The 16,029-nt window shown below is 37.0% G+C and overlaps 1 protein-coding gene across 4 annotated transcripts in view; it reads left to right on the top strand.

Moving 5' to 3' along the window:
* The window catches only part of LOC129783108 (E3 ubiquitin-protein ligase RNF38-like), a 176,530-nt gene extending 162,487 nt beyond the window's left edge, over positions 1-14,043 (top strand). For all 4 annotated transcript variants that reach the window (XM_055792816.1, XM_055792814.1, XM_055792815.1 and 1 more), the window contains 5 exons: positions 1,877-1,986; positions 4,499-4,583; positions 6,067-6,188; positions 7,909-8,008; positions 11,221-14,043. In XM_055792816.1, the coding sequence (XP_055648791.1) occupies positions 1,877-1,986; positions 4,499-4,583; positions 6,067-6,188; positions 7,909-8,008; positions 11,221-11,283 (480 nt within the window). In that variant the 3' untranslated portion in view covers positions 11,284-14,043. The remainder of the gene's footprint in view (positions 1-1,876; positions 1,987-4,498; positions 4,584-6,066; positions 6,189-7,908; positions 8,009-11,220) is intronic.
* Positions 14,044-16,029: the final 1,986 nt, after the last annotated feature.

Raw genomic sequence — 16,029 nt, forward strand, 5'->3', positions numbered from 1 at the left:
CAAATATTTTACTAGTTTTTCCAGATTCTGCACCTGTTCAGGGGTGAAGTTCCAAAACACTGGAGGTGCCCACTGTCCTAGGCACTTGCCCATACTATCCCACACACCCTGCCACTCATAACTATCTACCCTTGGGGCAGATCTGTGGGTGGTATTCTTAAATACTTGTTTAACCTTAAACAAGATTTGGAGCACATTCAGCAACATGCTGGTTCCTTGCAATAGGATCACACTGGTTTCAGCATCCCAAGGATATTTAAAGTTTTCAGAGTTCTCAAACAACACTGTAATTAACCTGGTGGGGAAGGGGAAGATGTGGGAAGATGTCTCCTTCATAGTTTGGCTTTCTGAGGAGAATAGGAAAAAGATGTAATTATTAATAGTTCCCATTAGATGACTCCTGAAGTACAGAGGTGACAGCAATGCTGAGTACACATACTAGATTAATTTCATGAACAGCAACTTTATCATATCACTAGCCAGTATTACAAAGGACAACAAAATGAGAACCTTAGCCTAGACCCCAAGGGTGATAAATACCAAGACAGCGAACACATACTGCAAATAAGGTGTTACATAACACAACTCTGAGAGCAAGCGCAACAACTATGTGAGAAAATAAATCAACATTGTGACCAGCAGCTATTAAATCAATACAATGAATGCTTACAAAAATTGTTTTAACATGCTCTGGTCAGACCTGTCATTATCTCAACCCTTTGTGCCCCACGTTCGGTGCCAAAAAAGACTGTCATGGCTTAATCCCAGCCAGCAACTAAGTCCAACGTAGCTGCTTGCTCACTTGCCCACCCCAGTGGGATGGGGAGGAGAATCGAAAAAAAGGTAAAACCCATGGGTTAAGAACAGTTTAATAATTGAAATAAAGTAAAATCTTATACTCCTACTACTACTACTACTAATGTAATAAAAAGTGAAATTACAAAAATAGAAAGATAAATAAAACTCAAGGGAAAAAACCCAAAAACAATCAAGTGATGCACAATACAGTCTCTCACCACTTGCTGACCGATGCCCAACCAGTCCCTGAGTACCCACCCCAGCCAACTCCCCCCTAGTTTATATACTCGGCACAACATCATATAATATGGAATATCCCTTTCATTGGTTCGCGTTACCTGTCCTGGCTGTGTTCCCTCCCAATTTCTTGTGCTCCTCCAGCCTACTCGCTGGCAGGGCCTGAGAAGCTGAAAGTCCCTGACTTAGTATAAACATTACCTAGCAACAACTACAAGCATCAGTGTGTTATCAACATTATTCTCATACTAAATCCAAAACACAACACTGTACCAGCTACTAGGAAGATAATTGACTCTATCCCAGCCAAAACCAGGACAGATTTCTTTATTTATTAGTTTTAAACCTTGCTCTTCATTTAAAGTGGCTTTGCTGTAGAACATCCTGGCAGTGCCCCTTAATGGATGTTTGGCTTATACTAGTGAAAGAACTCCTGTATGTATGTTGTTTAAAACTCTCATTCCTACCCAACTAGCTGCGCAAGCCAGCACATTGCACCAGGTTGAAAGCCCTCAGCTTTTGGTTTGCAGCATGTTCAGCAATTCAAGTCCTGCCTGTCCAAACTAGCCCGTATATAGGCTAAGCCGTACTAAATGTTTATTAGCTAGCTTACAAGGGTTTCTGGTTAGCACTGTTACCTTTTTCCTGCAGGATAGTATAATTGTATATTACAATTGTATATTATGAGATGTGTTGGTCAAAACGATTTAAATTTTTGGCTTGGATAGGGCTGTATTTTTTTTTATAATGCCTTATTTAAAATATTTCAACATTCAGTTTCCATTTAATTTCATTATTAAATAAGACAAGAAAATATTGAAGTTTTTCTTCCTTTTTACAGCCTTACCCACCTTTCATGCCTCGAAGACTCACAGGGTCACGCAGTAGATACCGATCACAGCAACCAATACCACCACACTCGTACCATCCCAGCCTATTACCATATGTGCTGTAAGTCCAAAGCACATTGTACTTGTAGACTACTAAATAACTCTGTAAGCTAGTTGATCTCCTCAATGTTTTTTTACATTTGGGCTCTACCACAGGGTAAAGACAGTTCAGACAATCTCAAGGAATAAGAAAACTTGTAGTTATATTTTAAGTTTCCAGTCTATATGAACAGCATACATACCTGAGCAAGGAAAAAGAAGTGAACAGATTGATGATAATACAGTTTTGGGATTTTCTATGCCTCTTCTTTCTGTTGAAATCTCCTTAAAGATGTTCATTGTAGAATGGTTACACTTGGTTCTTGGATAATAGTTATGAGTTATACCCATGGCTAGTTACATCCTAAAGTCTACTTATGTAGGATAAAGATCTAACAGTCCTTACAAAAAAAAACCCAGGCAAATCAATTTACTCTTAATTAATTACTGAAGCATAATGAGGGAAGCCTTCTGGTGTGGGTGTGTTTTTTTATTTGGGAGGAGTGTTTTTCTTCTGAACTCATAATCTGTTACAACTTTTGAACTTCTGCACCTGATTAACCATTTCTGGAAGAGAAGGGATGGGAGAAGCAATGTAGAAGAATGGCTGCAGAAGCGTGGCCATAAAATCTCTAAAGATCTGCACAATCCAGGCCTGGTATTAGAATAGGCCTGGAATTAGAATTGTGCTGAAGTTGCTGTGCTGAAGTTAACTAGAAAGGTAGCCTTGAGCTATTCTTGAATCCTGAGATCAAGTAATTATGTTGTGCCAACAGGCCGTGGCTGTAACAAGCTACAGCTGCTGGGAAAGCAGGTGCAGGCCAAGAAAGATAGGGAGTGGTATGGGAATATAGGGAGTAGCAAACTGCAAGGCTGAAGCACAGCAACACAATTAGCTACATGGATAGAATGCTTATTTTAGTCATGATAATTAGGGGTGTGAGAATAGCGTGCGCTTAGAGGCTAATAACCAATTATATTTTTGCTTTATGAATATGCATGTGTATCGAGTCTATATAAGTAGTGTTAGAAACTAATAAAGTTGAGCAAGATGCATAACTCATATTGAGCGATTTCTTGACTCTGGCGAACCCTTCTCCCCAACAAAGCAATATTTATTTTTTATCAGTAGGTTATCAGTAACCATTTAAAATAGATCCCCTCTGCTGTAATTTAGATGTGTGACGTAATTTATTGTTCTTTGTAGGTTCTGTTTTTGAAATTAATAAAAAATGCTTAGAAAATGAGGATTTAATTTAAAGGCGTCATTGACAAGGAGATAATCTTTGTCATTTGTTGTTTTGCCACAACATCTATAGTTTCTGACCCTGCAGTTTGACTTGCATCAAAATAGCACCAGGATATATGACTCAGTGAAGTTGTTAAACTTTGCATTGTGCATTCTGACAGTCTGCTCTGATGTTATAGCCGTTTGCCTGTCTACTCAGGGACAGTGTGCCACAATCATTCCTTATTAATTTAATCAGATGACATTTATAGTGCTGTGGATTTTTTATTTCTATGGTTGTGTATTAAACATTGACCCATATTACTATTTTGGGATGGAGATGCTTTTTTAACTTATAATAAAAAAAAAAAAGGGCATCCTCTTGCCTTTATATCTGAAGAGGTTCTTCTCTGGCCTAATCCATGTTATATGGGAATGTATAGTCTGCTGTCAATGTAGATGTTGGCCCAGTACTATATTGTAATTATCCGTTATGCATATTATCAAAAAGGAGACTGAAGGGCAACCTCATTGCTCCCTACAGCCTCCTGAGGAGGGGAAGTGGAAAGGGAGGTGCTGATCTCCCTGGTATCCTGTGACAGGATACGTGGGAATGGCTCAAAGCTGCACCAGGGAAGGTTCAGGCTGGACATTAGGAAGCATTTCTTTACCAAGAGGGTAGTCAAACACTGGAACAGGCTTCCTAGAGAGCTGGTCAATGCCCTGTGCCTGTCAGTGTTTAAGAGGCATTTGGACAATGCCCTTATTAATATGCTTTAACTTTTGGTCAGCCCTGAAGTGGTCAGGCAGTTGGACTACATGATCATTGTAGGTCCCTTCCAACTGAAATAGTCTAGTCTAGTCTAATCTAGTCTAGTCTAGTCAAGTGCTTGAGTGCTTTTGTATTGGGGAGCTAAGTGAACTTGGGTTATTTATCTTTGTTGATATTCTATCTGTTTAAATAAATTTAAAACCAGAAACTCTGTTCAATATTAATATTAACTCTGTGATGCAGACTATCAAGAGATTAATTTCTGTAATAACACTGAGCCTTACTCTAAGTATGAGTTGTCATAGCAGTATACATGCAATTTAAAAATGCAATACAACAAGCATCAAAAAGTAGTGCAATTAGCTTTCCTTTGACTCCTTTACTTTGAATTTTAATTCTTAATTTCAAATTTAACCTTTTTACTGATTCTTAGAATTTGTTGATTTAAGAAGGATCAACAGCATAACCCTATATCTGCCATATGTTTGCATACTTCAGGAAGATGTTGAGTCTTACTGTTTGTTCTTCTGGCAGATCAGTGCTTCCAGTGCCACCTGCAGTTGGACCAGCTTTCAGTTTCGAGTTGGATGTAGAAGATGGAGAGGTAGAAAACTATGAGGTTGGTGTGCGAAGTGCAAATTCATGAGGAGCAGAGGTTAACTCACTACATGAACTTAAATGGTCTTTTGCTTTTCAAAGACAAAACCAAGATTAAATAAATGTAATGTTTATGAAGACAGAATCCAGAAACATTCTTTTCATACTAGTTTCTAACACAGAATGTTAGACACACTCTTATTTTTTATCTATTTCTTTTCCCTAGAATCTGTCCTTTCAGATTCGTGATGGTTAAATTCCTCAACTTTCTATTGTAGATGTGACTCTTCTTTTGGCCTTTTGCTTGATTCTGAAATACTGAGCATAAATATCCTATTCTTTTGAATACGCTATAACTTAGTGCTTTTTATGTGCCTCACTAACTTTACAGATTAGTGTTAACATTATAGGATGGATTCAGGTAAATGTGATGTTGACAAGAATCTCCTAATATATATTTTGTCTTGACAATAAGGGCAGTACAGCAAGTCACATATTTTGAAATAAAATGTCAGTGGTGTCTTAGATAATTGAGGGTTGATCCCAACTCTTGTCCTTGCTGCTTCTTAGGTTGTTGTATTCCCATCAGAGTCTGTTCAGAAAACCTCAGCTGCTGCCTACCCCTCCTCATGATCTATTTCTCCTTGATTCTGCTCAGAGCTGTGTATTTATGCAGTTGCATAGCATTTACAGTGTAATGACAACCTTTCCTATAATGTTTCTTGTGCTAGTTAAAAGAAGCATCATATTGTAACTGACATGTTGGGCTAGAGGTTTTGGGCTATTTGAGTACCTGTACTCTTTGCATCTTTCATCAAATCTCTTAATTTCTGTGCTTCAGTTCTCTATCAAGTTGATACTAATGCTTTTCTGGAGCCTCTCATGAGGGAGCAGAAATTATTTACATGAGGAGGACTTAGGTACAGTGTTCTACCTGTATGAACGAGTACAAAATTTAATTTAAAAGGGTCTCAATTCAGTTTAATGTCATGCCTTTGTTTCCAAAGGTTCAGCATAAAATCTCCATGTGTCAATTCAGTTAGCCAAAGAAGTGGAATGGTAGTCAAAAGCTGTCCCTTTAAACTCTTGGCCACATAGAGTTACACTCATTGCATATTCCTAGAAAGAAAGTTTGTCAACATTTTCTTCCGGTTACTCACACTACTGTGTGGGGGATGGGGGAAGTGGCCTCATTTCCAAAGCAAAACATGTATCAAGCTATGAATACAGCTGCAGGAGTGATTAACAGGTCATAGATATTTGGAAATCCCAAAGATACTATCTTATGCAGTTCAGAAGGATTCATCAATGATCAAACTTTGAAAGACATCTTTCTGTAGTACTTGCAGTTGGAGAGAGAGAGAAGCAAGACAAAACATGTCTTGATGGAGAGATGGGTTGTGCTACCTGGTGGGATAGTGATATGGCAGAAGAAATCACTTCTGGTAGAGCTGGAGCTTGTTTGAGCAATGAATGTTAAAAAGTCCAAATTCCTTGTTTCATAGGCACTGCTGAATTTGGCAGAACGTCTAGGAGAAGCCAAACCTCGAGGACTGACAAAGGCAGACATTGAACAGCTTCCATCTTACAGGTTCAATCTAAGCAACCATCAGTCAGAACAGACATTGTAAGCACATCTATCTCAAATTTAAATACTTTACATAACTGTGTTTCCATTCCTTCAGACTCCAGCCTCAACTAGGCAAAATGTAACACAAGTGCCCTAAAAGCACTCAAATAAAAAAGATAAATTTTCTTAAACCATTTTTCAGATCAGTTATCATTTATCTTGGCTTTAAAATTCTGCATAGTCTCACTTCAGGTAGATGTTCAAATTTAGTTATTCAGTATTTTTTAAAAGTTTTCCAAATTTTTGTTTGGCATACTAGATATTAAATGGCCATCATCAACTTGGAATTCAGCCTATATTGAAATATTTTCCAATTACTAAAATTTCAAGTTGTCCTGGAAGAGCTTTGGAGTTTTACAGTTATATTTTCTTATTTTTAAGAGTAATTCTGTTTGAAAGATCTGCATATGAGATATATATGAAAGATCTATATGAGATATAGATGGGAGGCAGTAAAAGTGATTTACAGTGCTGTCAAACGTTTAAAATTTGACAGAAGAGTTTTTTTTCTCTGATCTTCCACTTAAAGCAATCTTCAATGTTATTTTTAACATAGTAAGGAATAAGAAAAATAAAAGTAGAGGGGAACTTCAGTTGATGATGTCCCTGGGGAAGAAATGTGTTTATAAAATATGTACAAAAGTATATAGATGTGTGTGGTCTCCAATGAATTATGGCTTTGAGAAATACTCAAAAAAATTTCTGGTTTTTATTTTAATATATGTAAAATTAAAGTTTAAACTGAAAGAAATATGCTATAGGGTTTGTACTACCTGTTTATAAGGGTGTTGTGGTTTAACCCCAGCTGGCAACCAAGCACCATGCAGCCGCTTGCTCACTCCCCCCCCACCCAGAGGGGTGGGGAGGAGAATCGGAAAGGAATGTAAAACTAAAGGGTTGAGATAAGAACAATTTAATAATTTAAACAGAATAAAAAAGTAAGAACAGCAACAATAACAATAATAATAATAACAGTTATAATGGAAAGGTGGGGGAAAGGATAAAAAACAAAGGAAAAGGGAGAAAGGAAAACAAGTGATGCACAGTACAACTGCTCACCACTCACTGACCAATGCCCAGCCAGTCCCCGAACAATGATCCCCCCTGCCCCCACCATCCAAGTTTATATACCAAGCATGATGTCCCATGGTATGGAATACCTCTTTGGCTGGTTCAGGTCACTTGTCCTGGCTGTGTCCCCTCCCACTCTCTTGTGCCCCTCCAGCCCTCTGGCCGGCAAGGCCCAAGAAACCAAAGTCCTTGATTTAGTATAAACATTACCCAGCAACAACTAAAAACATCAGTGGGGTTATCAACATTGTTCTCCCATCATAGCCAAAACACAGCACTGTACTAGCTACTAAGAAGAAAGTTAACTCCATCCCAGCTGAAACCAGGACAATGAGCAGGCATGAACTCCAGTATTTTGAATTATGGTAATACAATCTACTGCTTGGGCCAGTGAACTCCCATGGGTATGAGTTTGAGCCCTTGTCTGCTTTGAGTTTTGAAATGATGGTGAAGAAAACAAAAGCAATTCTAATTTTACACTTGTCCACTAGAGATCTATACCCACAATAGTTTGATCACTGTAGATACTGCTGTGCTTTTTTAAAAAAAACTTTTGCAGACACACCTAATAAGTTGCTTATAGAATAGAAATTATTGCTATTAAATGGGAAAGTTTATAGATATTTGCTGTCTTTTTTTTTTTCAGGTGTGTAGTGTGTATGTGTGATTTTGAGCCAAGACAGCTACTTAGAGTCTTACCCTGTAACCACGAGTTTCATGCCAAGTGTGTTGATAAATGGCTTAAGGTAAATGAAACCTGTGTTGGATGCGTTTCATGATGTCCTAGTTTGTAGTTTCATTTTTTCTTTAGTTTTCTACTGTATTTCATCTTGTTTCTCCATTTTAATATTTAGGCTCTGAAGTAACAAAAAAGGGCACAAGCTGAATTTATCTTCTTTTTGTTGTCTCCTTACACTATAGAAATATTCTTTTTTAGTGATTAACAAAACATATTTATTTGTAATAATAATTGGAGTAGGGCCATTTTAAAAGGAATATGAGGAGAATGATCTTCACTAGTAGAAAGCGCTCCTATAAGAATCCTTCCTATCACTATGAATTTGAATTCTTGGGGCAAATAAAAAATTATCTATTTTTATAAGGCATGATTGAGAGATATTTTAAAAACAAAAGGTTTAGCATGAAATTATGGCTTTATGCATTCTATGAGATATTCCTTCAAAACAAGTTGGGGGGAAGACCTAGAAGCAGGACAGCACAATAAGTTGACAGAATTGCAGTGGTACAGAAGGTGAGGATAGAAATACAGTTTAGAAGATATATATGATTCTATGTGTGGCATGGAGAGAAGGTAAACAAGGAAAAATAGCTTACTCCCTCTTCTGAAATGAGAACTAGGACCACTGGGTATCATGCACCCCATGACATGATGGATGCTGATATCCTGTGAAGGTTGATAATTTTTTTAAAAAATAATTCTTCCCAGGGTTGTTGATGCAAAGATATTGCGTCTGGCTGAAAAAGCACTTGACCTACAAACTGCTGGAAGGTAGGGAAATGTATCAGGGAAATATCATGTATGCTCTTTCTTATCTGCTGTCAGTCAATGTTCAAATCAGAGTATTTGGTTAAATGAAGCTTTGTTAGGACTCAATATGGCAGTTCTTATGTTACATTAAGCACTTTCAATTGGCAATCAAAGGGTAGTGAATATAGCCCTTAGAGATCAGTAAAATGGGGAAAAAAGTTTTGGGGCATTCTTTTTTTTAGTAATCTGAAATGAACTGTAGTATTTGTGAGGCAATTTTGCATTGATGCTTCTAACTAAGCTTAGAAATTGCTGACTTTTAACACTGGTATTGGCTAAAGGATGACTGACTTCAGAAAAAACACATCAGCATAGCAATGTAAATTTGGCAGGTTTCTCTTTAATTGAAAGACTTGTGTAATCTGAGCCTAAAGGGAGTACAGTTACACTATGTCAACACAAAGTTTTAGACTGTGTAGGGGGTGGAGTAAAATAACTTTTGCACTTCAAATTCACATCCCATGTAGATAAACTGTGCAAGGGAACACGTTATCATTGGTAAATTTCAGTAAAAATTACTATACCATTGCAAGCTGGTGATGCAACAATAGAAGGCATCAAAGCAAACTGACTTGTCTACATATGAAATTTGGATTTTTGCCTGTCCTATAGTTATAAAATCCTACATAGACTATTTCAGGCAATATGAGATAGCCAGGGTAAAACCTATTTCATACTGAATTATGTGCCTATATGTGGAGTGACTGGAAGACAATGGGCATATTATGAGCAATCCAGACCAAGTAACTGTGTTGTAATAGCAGGCCGAGCAGGCCGAAGATGTAACAAGCTGCAGCTGTTGTGAAGGACATATGCAAGGCCAAGGGAGACAAAGAAACTGTGTACTGGCAGAGAGATAAGAGAGTTGGACAGAAAGATGAGAAAAAGCAGGATGCCTGCACAAGGGGAGAGCAGCGTGTGGGCACCACACCGGGACCAACCATAGGGGAGATGGAAGCGTGTGAACGAGTAGTTTTAACCTCTCACCTTTTACATAACAAAGCATGCATAGCGTGTGTATTTTTAGCTGGGGGTATGAATTGGTGTGGGTCTATTAATAGCACCTGTAGAGTATAAATTGCTGTGTAACCCTTAATAAAGTGGCACTAACTTGATCACATTGGTCGTATAAGTTGTGTCCGAGCCTTCTGCATCAACACCTATATATTAGACTACAGTGAGAAAAAAAACCCATGTTAAAGAAGGCTGAAGACTCTTGAAAGAGATGTTAAACAGTGAATGGGACAAGATTAACAAGAGAGATTATCCTTTTTGCTTGTCAGTCTTTTCAGCACTCATTTTTATCATGTTTCACAATATCTGATTGCTTATTGATATCCTAACTCCTTGAGTCAAAGGAATACATGAGAAATCTTTTTTTTTTTTAAAGCAGGATTTAGTCATAATTCCGAAGAAAAACTTGAAAACATGACTTGTATTCACCCTGAAGGCTCAGGCTGTAAATTCTTTTCTTCTAAAAGTGGTTCATTTCAGATAGAAAATTTTAATTTAATATTTTTTATGATAATTTCAGTTAATTGTGCAGCTCTTATGTTACAGAAAGTTAGCTTGCCTGAAGGAATAGCAAGTTAAAAGAGGATATACATTGCAGCCTATGATGCATTATGTGCACCTAATTAGTCTTTACACCAGTTATGTTAAGATGCGAAGGGGAATTAATTTCATGAAATATACAAGAACAAGTAGTCGAACAGGGGTCCAGAGATGCTGTGCAGCCTCCATCCTGGATATTTTCAGGACCTAATGGCAAAGAGCCCTGAGAGTAACCTGGTCTAATCTTACAGCTGACCCTGCTTTGAGCAGGAGGCTGGAGTAGACACCTCCTGAGGATCATTCCAACATGAATTATTTTATGAATAGGTGTATCCTCAACAAGTTTTTCACTGAAGGGCTAAACTTAAAACTTTTATGCATGTTCAGCTTTGGAGCTGTTTAGTCAGATTGTGTGTTGTGTCTATTACTAAAACCCCTTCTCTTTTTCCCCTCTGTTCAGCTTTCAAGCTTTGGCCAAGCCTGCATGATAGACTTTTCTTCTAGGATAATGGGGGGTAGTGAGACCTAAAGAGCTGTGATTCATGACAAAGAGCTAGTAAGACTAGGATGCCCTAATATAGAGCACTTTTTTCCACCTCTGTCTTGCTTCTCTAGCGATGGTGGCTTTCTCTGTCCACTGTATTTTTCTTTTGAGTTTACAAAACTTTTAGTTCATTTTCACATTCTCTAAAGTAACAGAAAATGGGTGCTCACTGGGTTTATCTCTTTTTTTTTGTCCCTTTTGGGTACTCTTGATCACTGCGAGTGGCAATTTCATTCTGGGTTGCAGACACTGTTACCATAATGAGTGTATTTGTCAGTGCATTAAACTTTCTTTTATTTCTGTTTTTACAGGCAAATCGTACCTGCCCAATTTGCAGAGCTGATGCTTCAGAAGTGCATCGTGATTCAGTATGACTAATCTAAGAGCACAAATCTGGTTTGGGTGTTCTTGGTCACGTGTGTATATGAACTATCCATTAAACTTACCCATGTGGCTTCCAGCATTCCCTTTACACAAGAGTCAATGGACATTTCTTTGCACTGTGCGACTTAATTGATTATAAAGCTTATAATTAGACTTCACAGTTGTGGGATTGCTATACTAACTGTGTGATTGGAACTCCAAAGACATTTTTTAGCTTAATTTTGTGTGTGCACTAACTTTTCCTGGGGTTTGTGTGATCATTCTGAGTTTTGCTGCGAGATTACAGTGGACATGATCTTTTAGTATGTGCTTTTATAAAAAGTGGTAGCTCCAAACAACATAGAAATCTACCTTCAGATACTGTGAGTGGGCATGAAGGGTGTGTGTGTGTGAGAGGATGTGTGAAGTGCACTTGTGACTGGGTGTGTATATGTGTTTGAGAACATATATACCAGCATGTACTAAGAATGTATGTGTGTAGTATTAATTATGCTGCAGTGTATAATCTTATGCTATTTAAACAGTACTAGTACTGTACACTGGTTTCTTTCCTTGTGTTTGGAGTCGCACACTGAATGCAGAGGGTGCTGCAATTAGAGACATTTAATATTTTCTCCTCAATATACTTAATGGTATAAAAAGACTTTTTTACTCGCTATTCAAACAGATGTTATGCTTCCCCTTTATTGGAGGCTTTTAAATGTACCTCTAAAGAGTGTGTTCATTACTCAGTATGTGAGTAACTTTGGATTTTTACACACAATAGGAAATCCAAATTTCAGTATGACAGGTTTACTGCTTATTTTATCAATATGAAGTTGCAATATTGCATAATTCAGTTAACAATATTAACACTTCCAATTGGTGACATTAAATGTTGAAACTTTTCTGTTCTCAGTTCTTCTAGCTGTGTTTTATTTACGTTCAGCTGATTTCAGATTAGACTTGAGTTTTGAAGATATTGCATTTTGTGCTCCTTCTCCAAAAGGAAGCTGAAAAGGTGTTGAGGGTCTTGTGAAAAGTTTCTTCACTTTGACCATTATACTTGCTAAGTATGTATTATTCTTTAGTATATAAACATTGGCTTTAGTCACTTATGTTCTTTGTTTACAAGAGGGTTTGTATACAATTAAAATAACCTGTAACAGGATATGATTTTATTCCTGTGACTTAATGAACAAAATAAAGTTTTTAACATTTTTTCAGAGAAGTAGAACTTTCAATTTTTGTGCTTCAGAAAGGGTTGTTGGTGGTCATTCACTGCTAGAATACAGTTGTCCTAGGATGCTGCTTCTTAGCCTTCTGTATTTTCTGATAGGCTTGGCATGAATGAATTACCCCTATTTCTTTTTCTGTCAAGTCTCCAGAATGTTCCACTGTAGAAGAGTAAATTGGTACACCATCCAGAACAAATAATGCTGTGAAATGGGAAGTAACTTTCATTTGACTGCTTTTCAAATAATATTTTTTATTTGTGCAGTTGAAAATATTGACTTAACACTTCAGACTGTTAAGAACTTAAAGATGTTTTAGTGAAATAACTGTATCTAAACATACCATAGTTAATCAAGGGATGTGATTTTTGGCATCAAAATGTTTTCTCCTAAATTTACTGTCAATACCTTGGTTACAATAGTACAAGCAACACAACTACCAATATTGCTATAACTTGGTGCCAGTATGAGCTTTGTTTGTTCTTTGTCATTTCTGATACTTTTGTATGCTGCTATGCTTGAGTATCAGTTATATTTTCAGACAATGTTATGTTTTATATGCTGCTTGCCCTTCTTTGAAGGTTCTACAAACCAATTAATTATAGCTATTATTTTTGCTTGTTTCAAATGCTCTTGTCTTTTAGTTCCATAAATAGTACTCAAAACTTTAGTCTGTCCATACCTGTCAATAATTAAGAACGCTAAATAAAAATATACTGTTATATCAACTTCAAAATATTACAACTTGCCCTCTACCCCAGGCACTAAAGAATGGACTCCTCACAATAAATAACATCAAAAAAATCACCTATAGTAAATTTTATTTTTTAGCAAATTAAATCATGTAGTTATTTTAAAAAGTATGTGCTGTATATGTCTTATAATACTTAGGGTCTCTAATATATCTGAAAAAAACCCAACCCTAGCTGTGCAGACTTAACCATAGCAAACACTACTACACTCAGTATTCACTTTGAAGCATGGAAAGAAGGCACTTGTTCTAAGCTAGATATAAATGCGCAATGTACAAGGCACACTGCATGAATACCAAGGGGAAAGTAGTCTTTCTGTAACTGGAGAAATCTTGGTGTGTAATGTCCCTTTTTTGCCAGTTAAACACTGAGACAGATGAAGATTTAGGAGATGGAGTATCTAATTTGGTGAAATACTGAATTTAATTGTTGCACTACTGTGGTCGATCTCTTCTGGAATGTTACTTCTGTTTCCATGGGACTCTTGGAGATATGTGCAGACTTGCTTCCTGTGGTTAGTGTGTATAAACAGCACATGTGCATGTGTTCCAAATCAGATCAGACCAGGTACAACCAAGTCTTTTGTATTGTGGCTGTCAAAAGAGAAGGGGAAGGGGATTTATGCTCAGCTCTTAACTGCCATGTGCTGTGCACATTTGTATTTAATGTCACAGCCCATTGTGGTGCCTGATGGTACCAGAAACCAGCAAGACAAATAAACGTTCATTGCCTTCCTACCATACTTACCCAAGGAGGGGGGGGGCATGTTAACAGTTTACCATATTGGCACACCTGTTAGGGGGGGGGGGGGGGGGGGTGTAGAGTTGGGGGGGTTTGGGTTTGGGTTTTTTTTTAGCAAGAGCCCTCAACATAACTTTGACCTGAGAGAGAGAGAGGCTTAAAGGCTTACATATATCTCCAAGGTCTCATTTTATCATTTTCTCTCCAGAAAATTTACTGTGCAAAGTAAACCTTTTTAGTGTGTATGGCTTCTGTAAAGGATCTTGAATGTGATAATGAGACATGTTAACAGCTGAAAAATATTTGGAATGGCATTTACCAACTTTTGCTGTTTTACTTTTGAAAAACACATTTTTGACCAAGTTATATTTAGACTCCTATAAATGAGCTATGTGGGTTTTTTGGGGGTTGTTTTTTTTTCCTTTCCTTTGGTACTGTTACCTCATTTTTCTATATGTTTGGTTTGTTAATGATTATCAAAGCTTATGGGTTTTCTTAGAATAATATTTTGTCAAGCATTTTCTTTAAAATCACACTTTATTGTGTCATTTAACATTTTAAATGTATAAATATGTGTAATGAAATAATTTGCAAGCTTGATAATTTTTTAACAAAACTTGTACTTTTTTATGAGTTACTACTAATGCTTTATGAAATAGTTCAATTAATTTTTATTTTTAATCTCTGTGCCCAATTTTGGAGAGACTTGTTTAATAATAAAAATAAAGATATGATGTATACTTACACAATTTTGGCCTATTCCTTGTTCCTAGAAAGGGATGCAGTCCTTGCCTTGAGTAGTCTCCATATTTCAATGCTTCTTCATGCAACTCTAGGTGGAAGGGTAATATGTTTGGGCATAAGCAACCCAGATTTCTGGAGTGTATTCATGGCAGTTTCTTGATGCAGGTGACTGATGAGCTGACTAGGGGAAATGCACAGTTAAAAGACAAGAGGCAATGGGCCCAAGCTATGATGTGGGAAATTCTGATTAGATGCAAGGAAACTTTTTTTTCCATGAGTGTGGTTGAGTATTTAAATATGAGCATAAAGTGGGTTTTGAATATCTCTAAAGATAGAAATTTCACACTTAACAAGGCCCTGAGCATCCTCATCTAATGGATCTGCTTTGAGCAAGGGAGAGGACAAGGTGATCTCCAGAGATTCCTTTCAACTTAATTTTTTCTTATAGTTTCATCCCAGTAACAAAGTTGGGTTGGAGGGTGTGTGTGCTTTGCTAACTCTGTCAAGTAGAATTGTTTTAATTAACAGGTTTATTCCTAGAGACCCTAGGAAGACACATTTTTTTTAAAAATGCAGTGTCATGTCTTTAATAGCTCTTTTACAATTTAACTTCTTGAACTATAACATTTTTTAAAGCCTTGTTCAGCTTTCTGCAAAACTTGCTTAATTGAAATGAATGATAAGGAAAGTGCCAGGGGGGGAAGGTGGATTGTTTTGGAAATATAATTTGTATTCTATGTTAGGTGAAGATGTATTATGCATTGAGTGCCCATGTGTGATGTAAAAATATATCCCTGAATTAAGAGGTAAATCTGAAGTACAGAGTTTGGTTAGTTGAGGGTCACAGGAAGAAAACAGTATAAAATAAAAAGAAGAGGGTTTATACTGTGGGTAGGGTTCTACTTGCTTGTTTTTTTGTTGGTGGGATGATACAAACTCCGTCTTCAGAAGTAATCTGTGTAAAGGATACCATCCACACAGTGCAGTTGATCATTTCCTGCTGTTGAAATTATTTTTGTGCTCAAAGCACATAATATTTGAAGATCTAGTGGAGTTTTGCTAAAGATAATCATTATGGGAGGATCTATTTAAATTTCTTTTGTTTTTATAATCCTGGTTAAATAACTGGTTTACCCTTTACACAATAAAAATTATCTATCAATTAAAGTGGACAGTACTGCCACTACTAATATTTCTACAAGCTAAGGTGCTAGGAGGTCCAGTTTCAGTAATGGCAGAGCCTCATGGGTGTTCAAGACTGACTTGATTAGAAACTGTGCCAGCA

The sequence above is a fragment of the Falco peregrinus genome, chromosome W (genome assembly GCF_023634155.1).
Source record: "Falco peregrinus isolate bFalPer1 chromosome W, bFalPer1.pri, whole genome shotgun sequence".
NCBI lineage: Eukaryota > Metazoa > Chordata > Aves > Falconiformes > Falconidae > Falco > Falco peregrinus.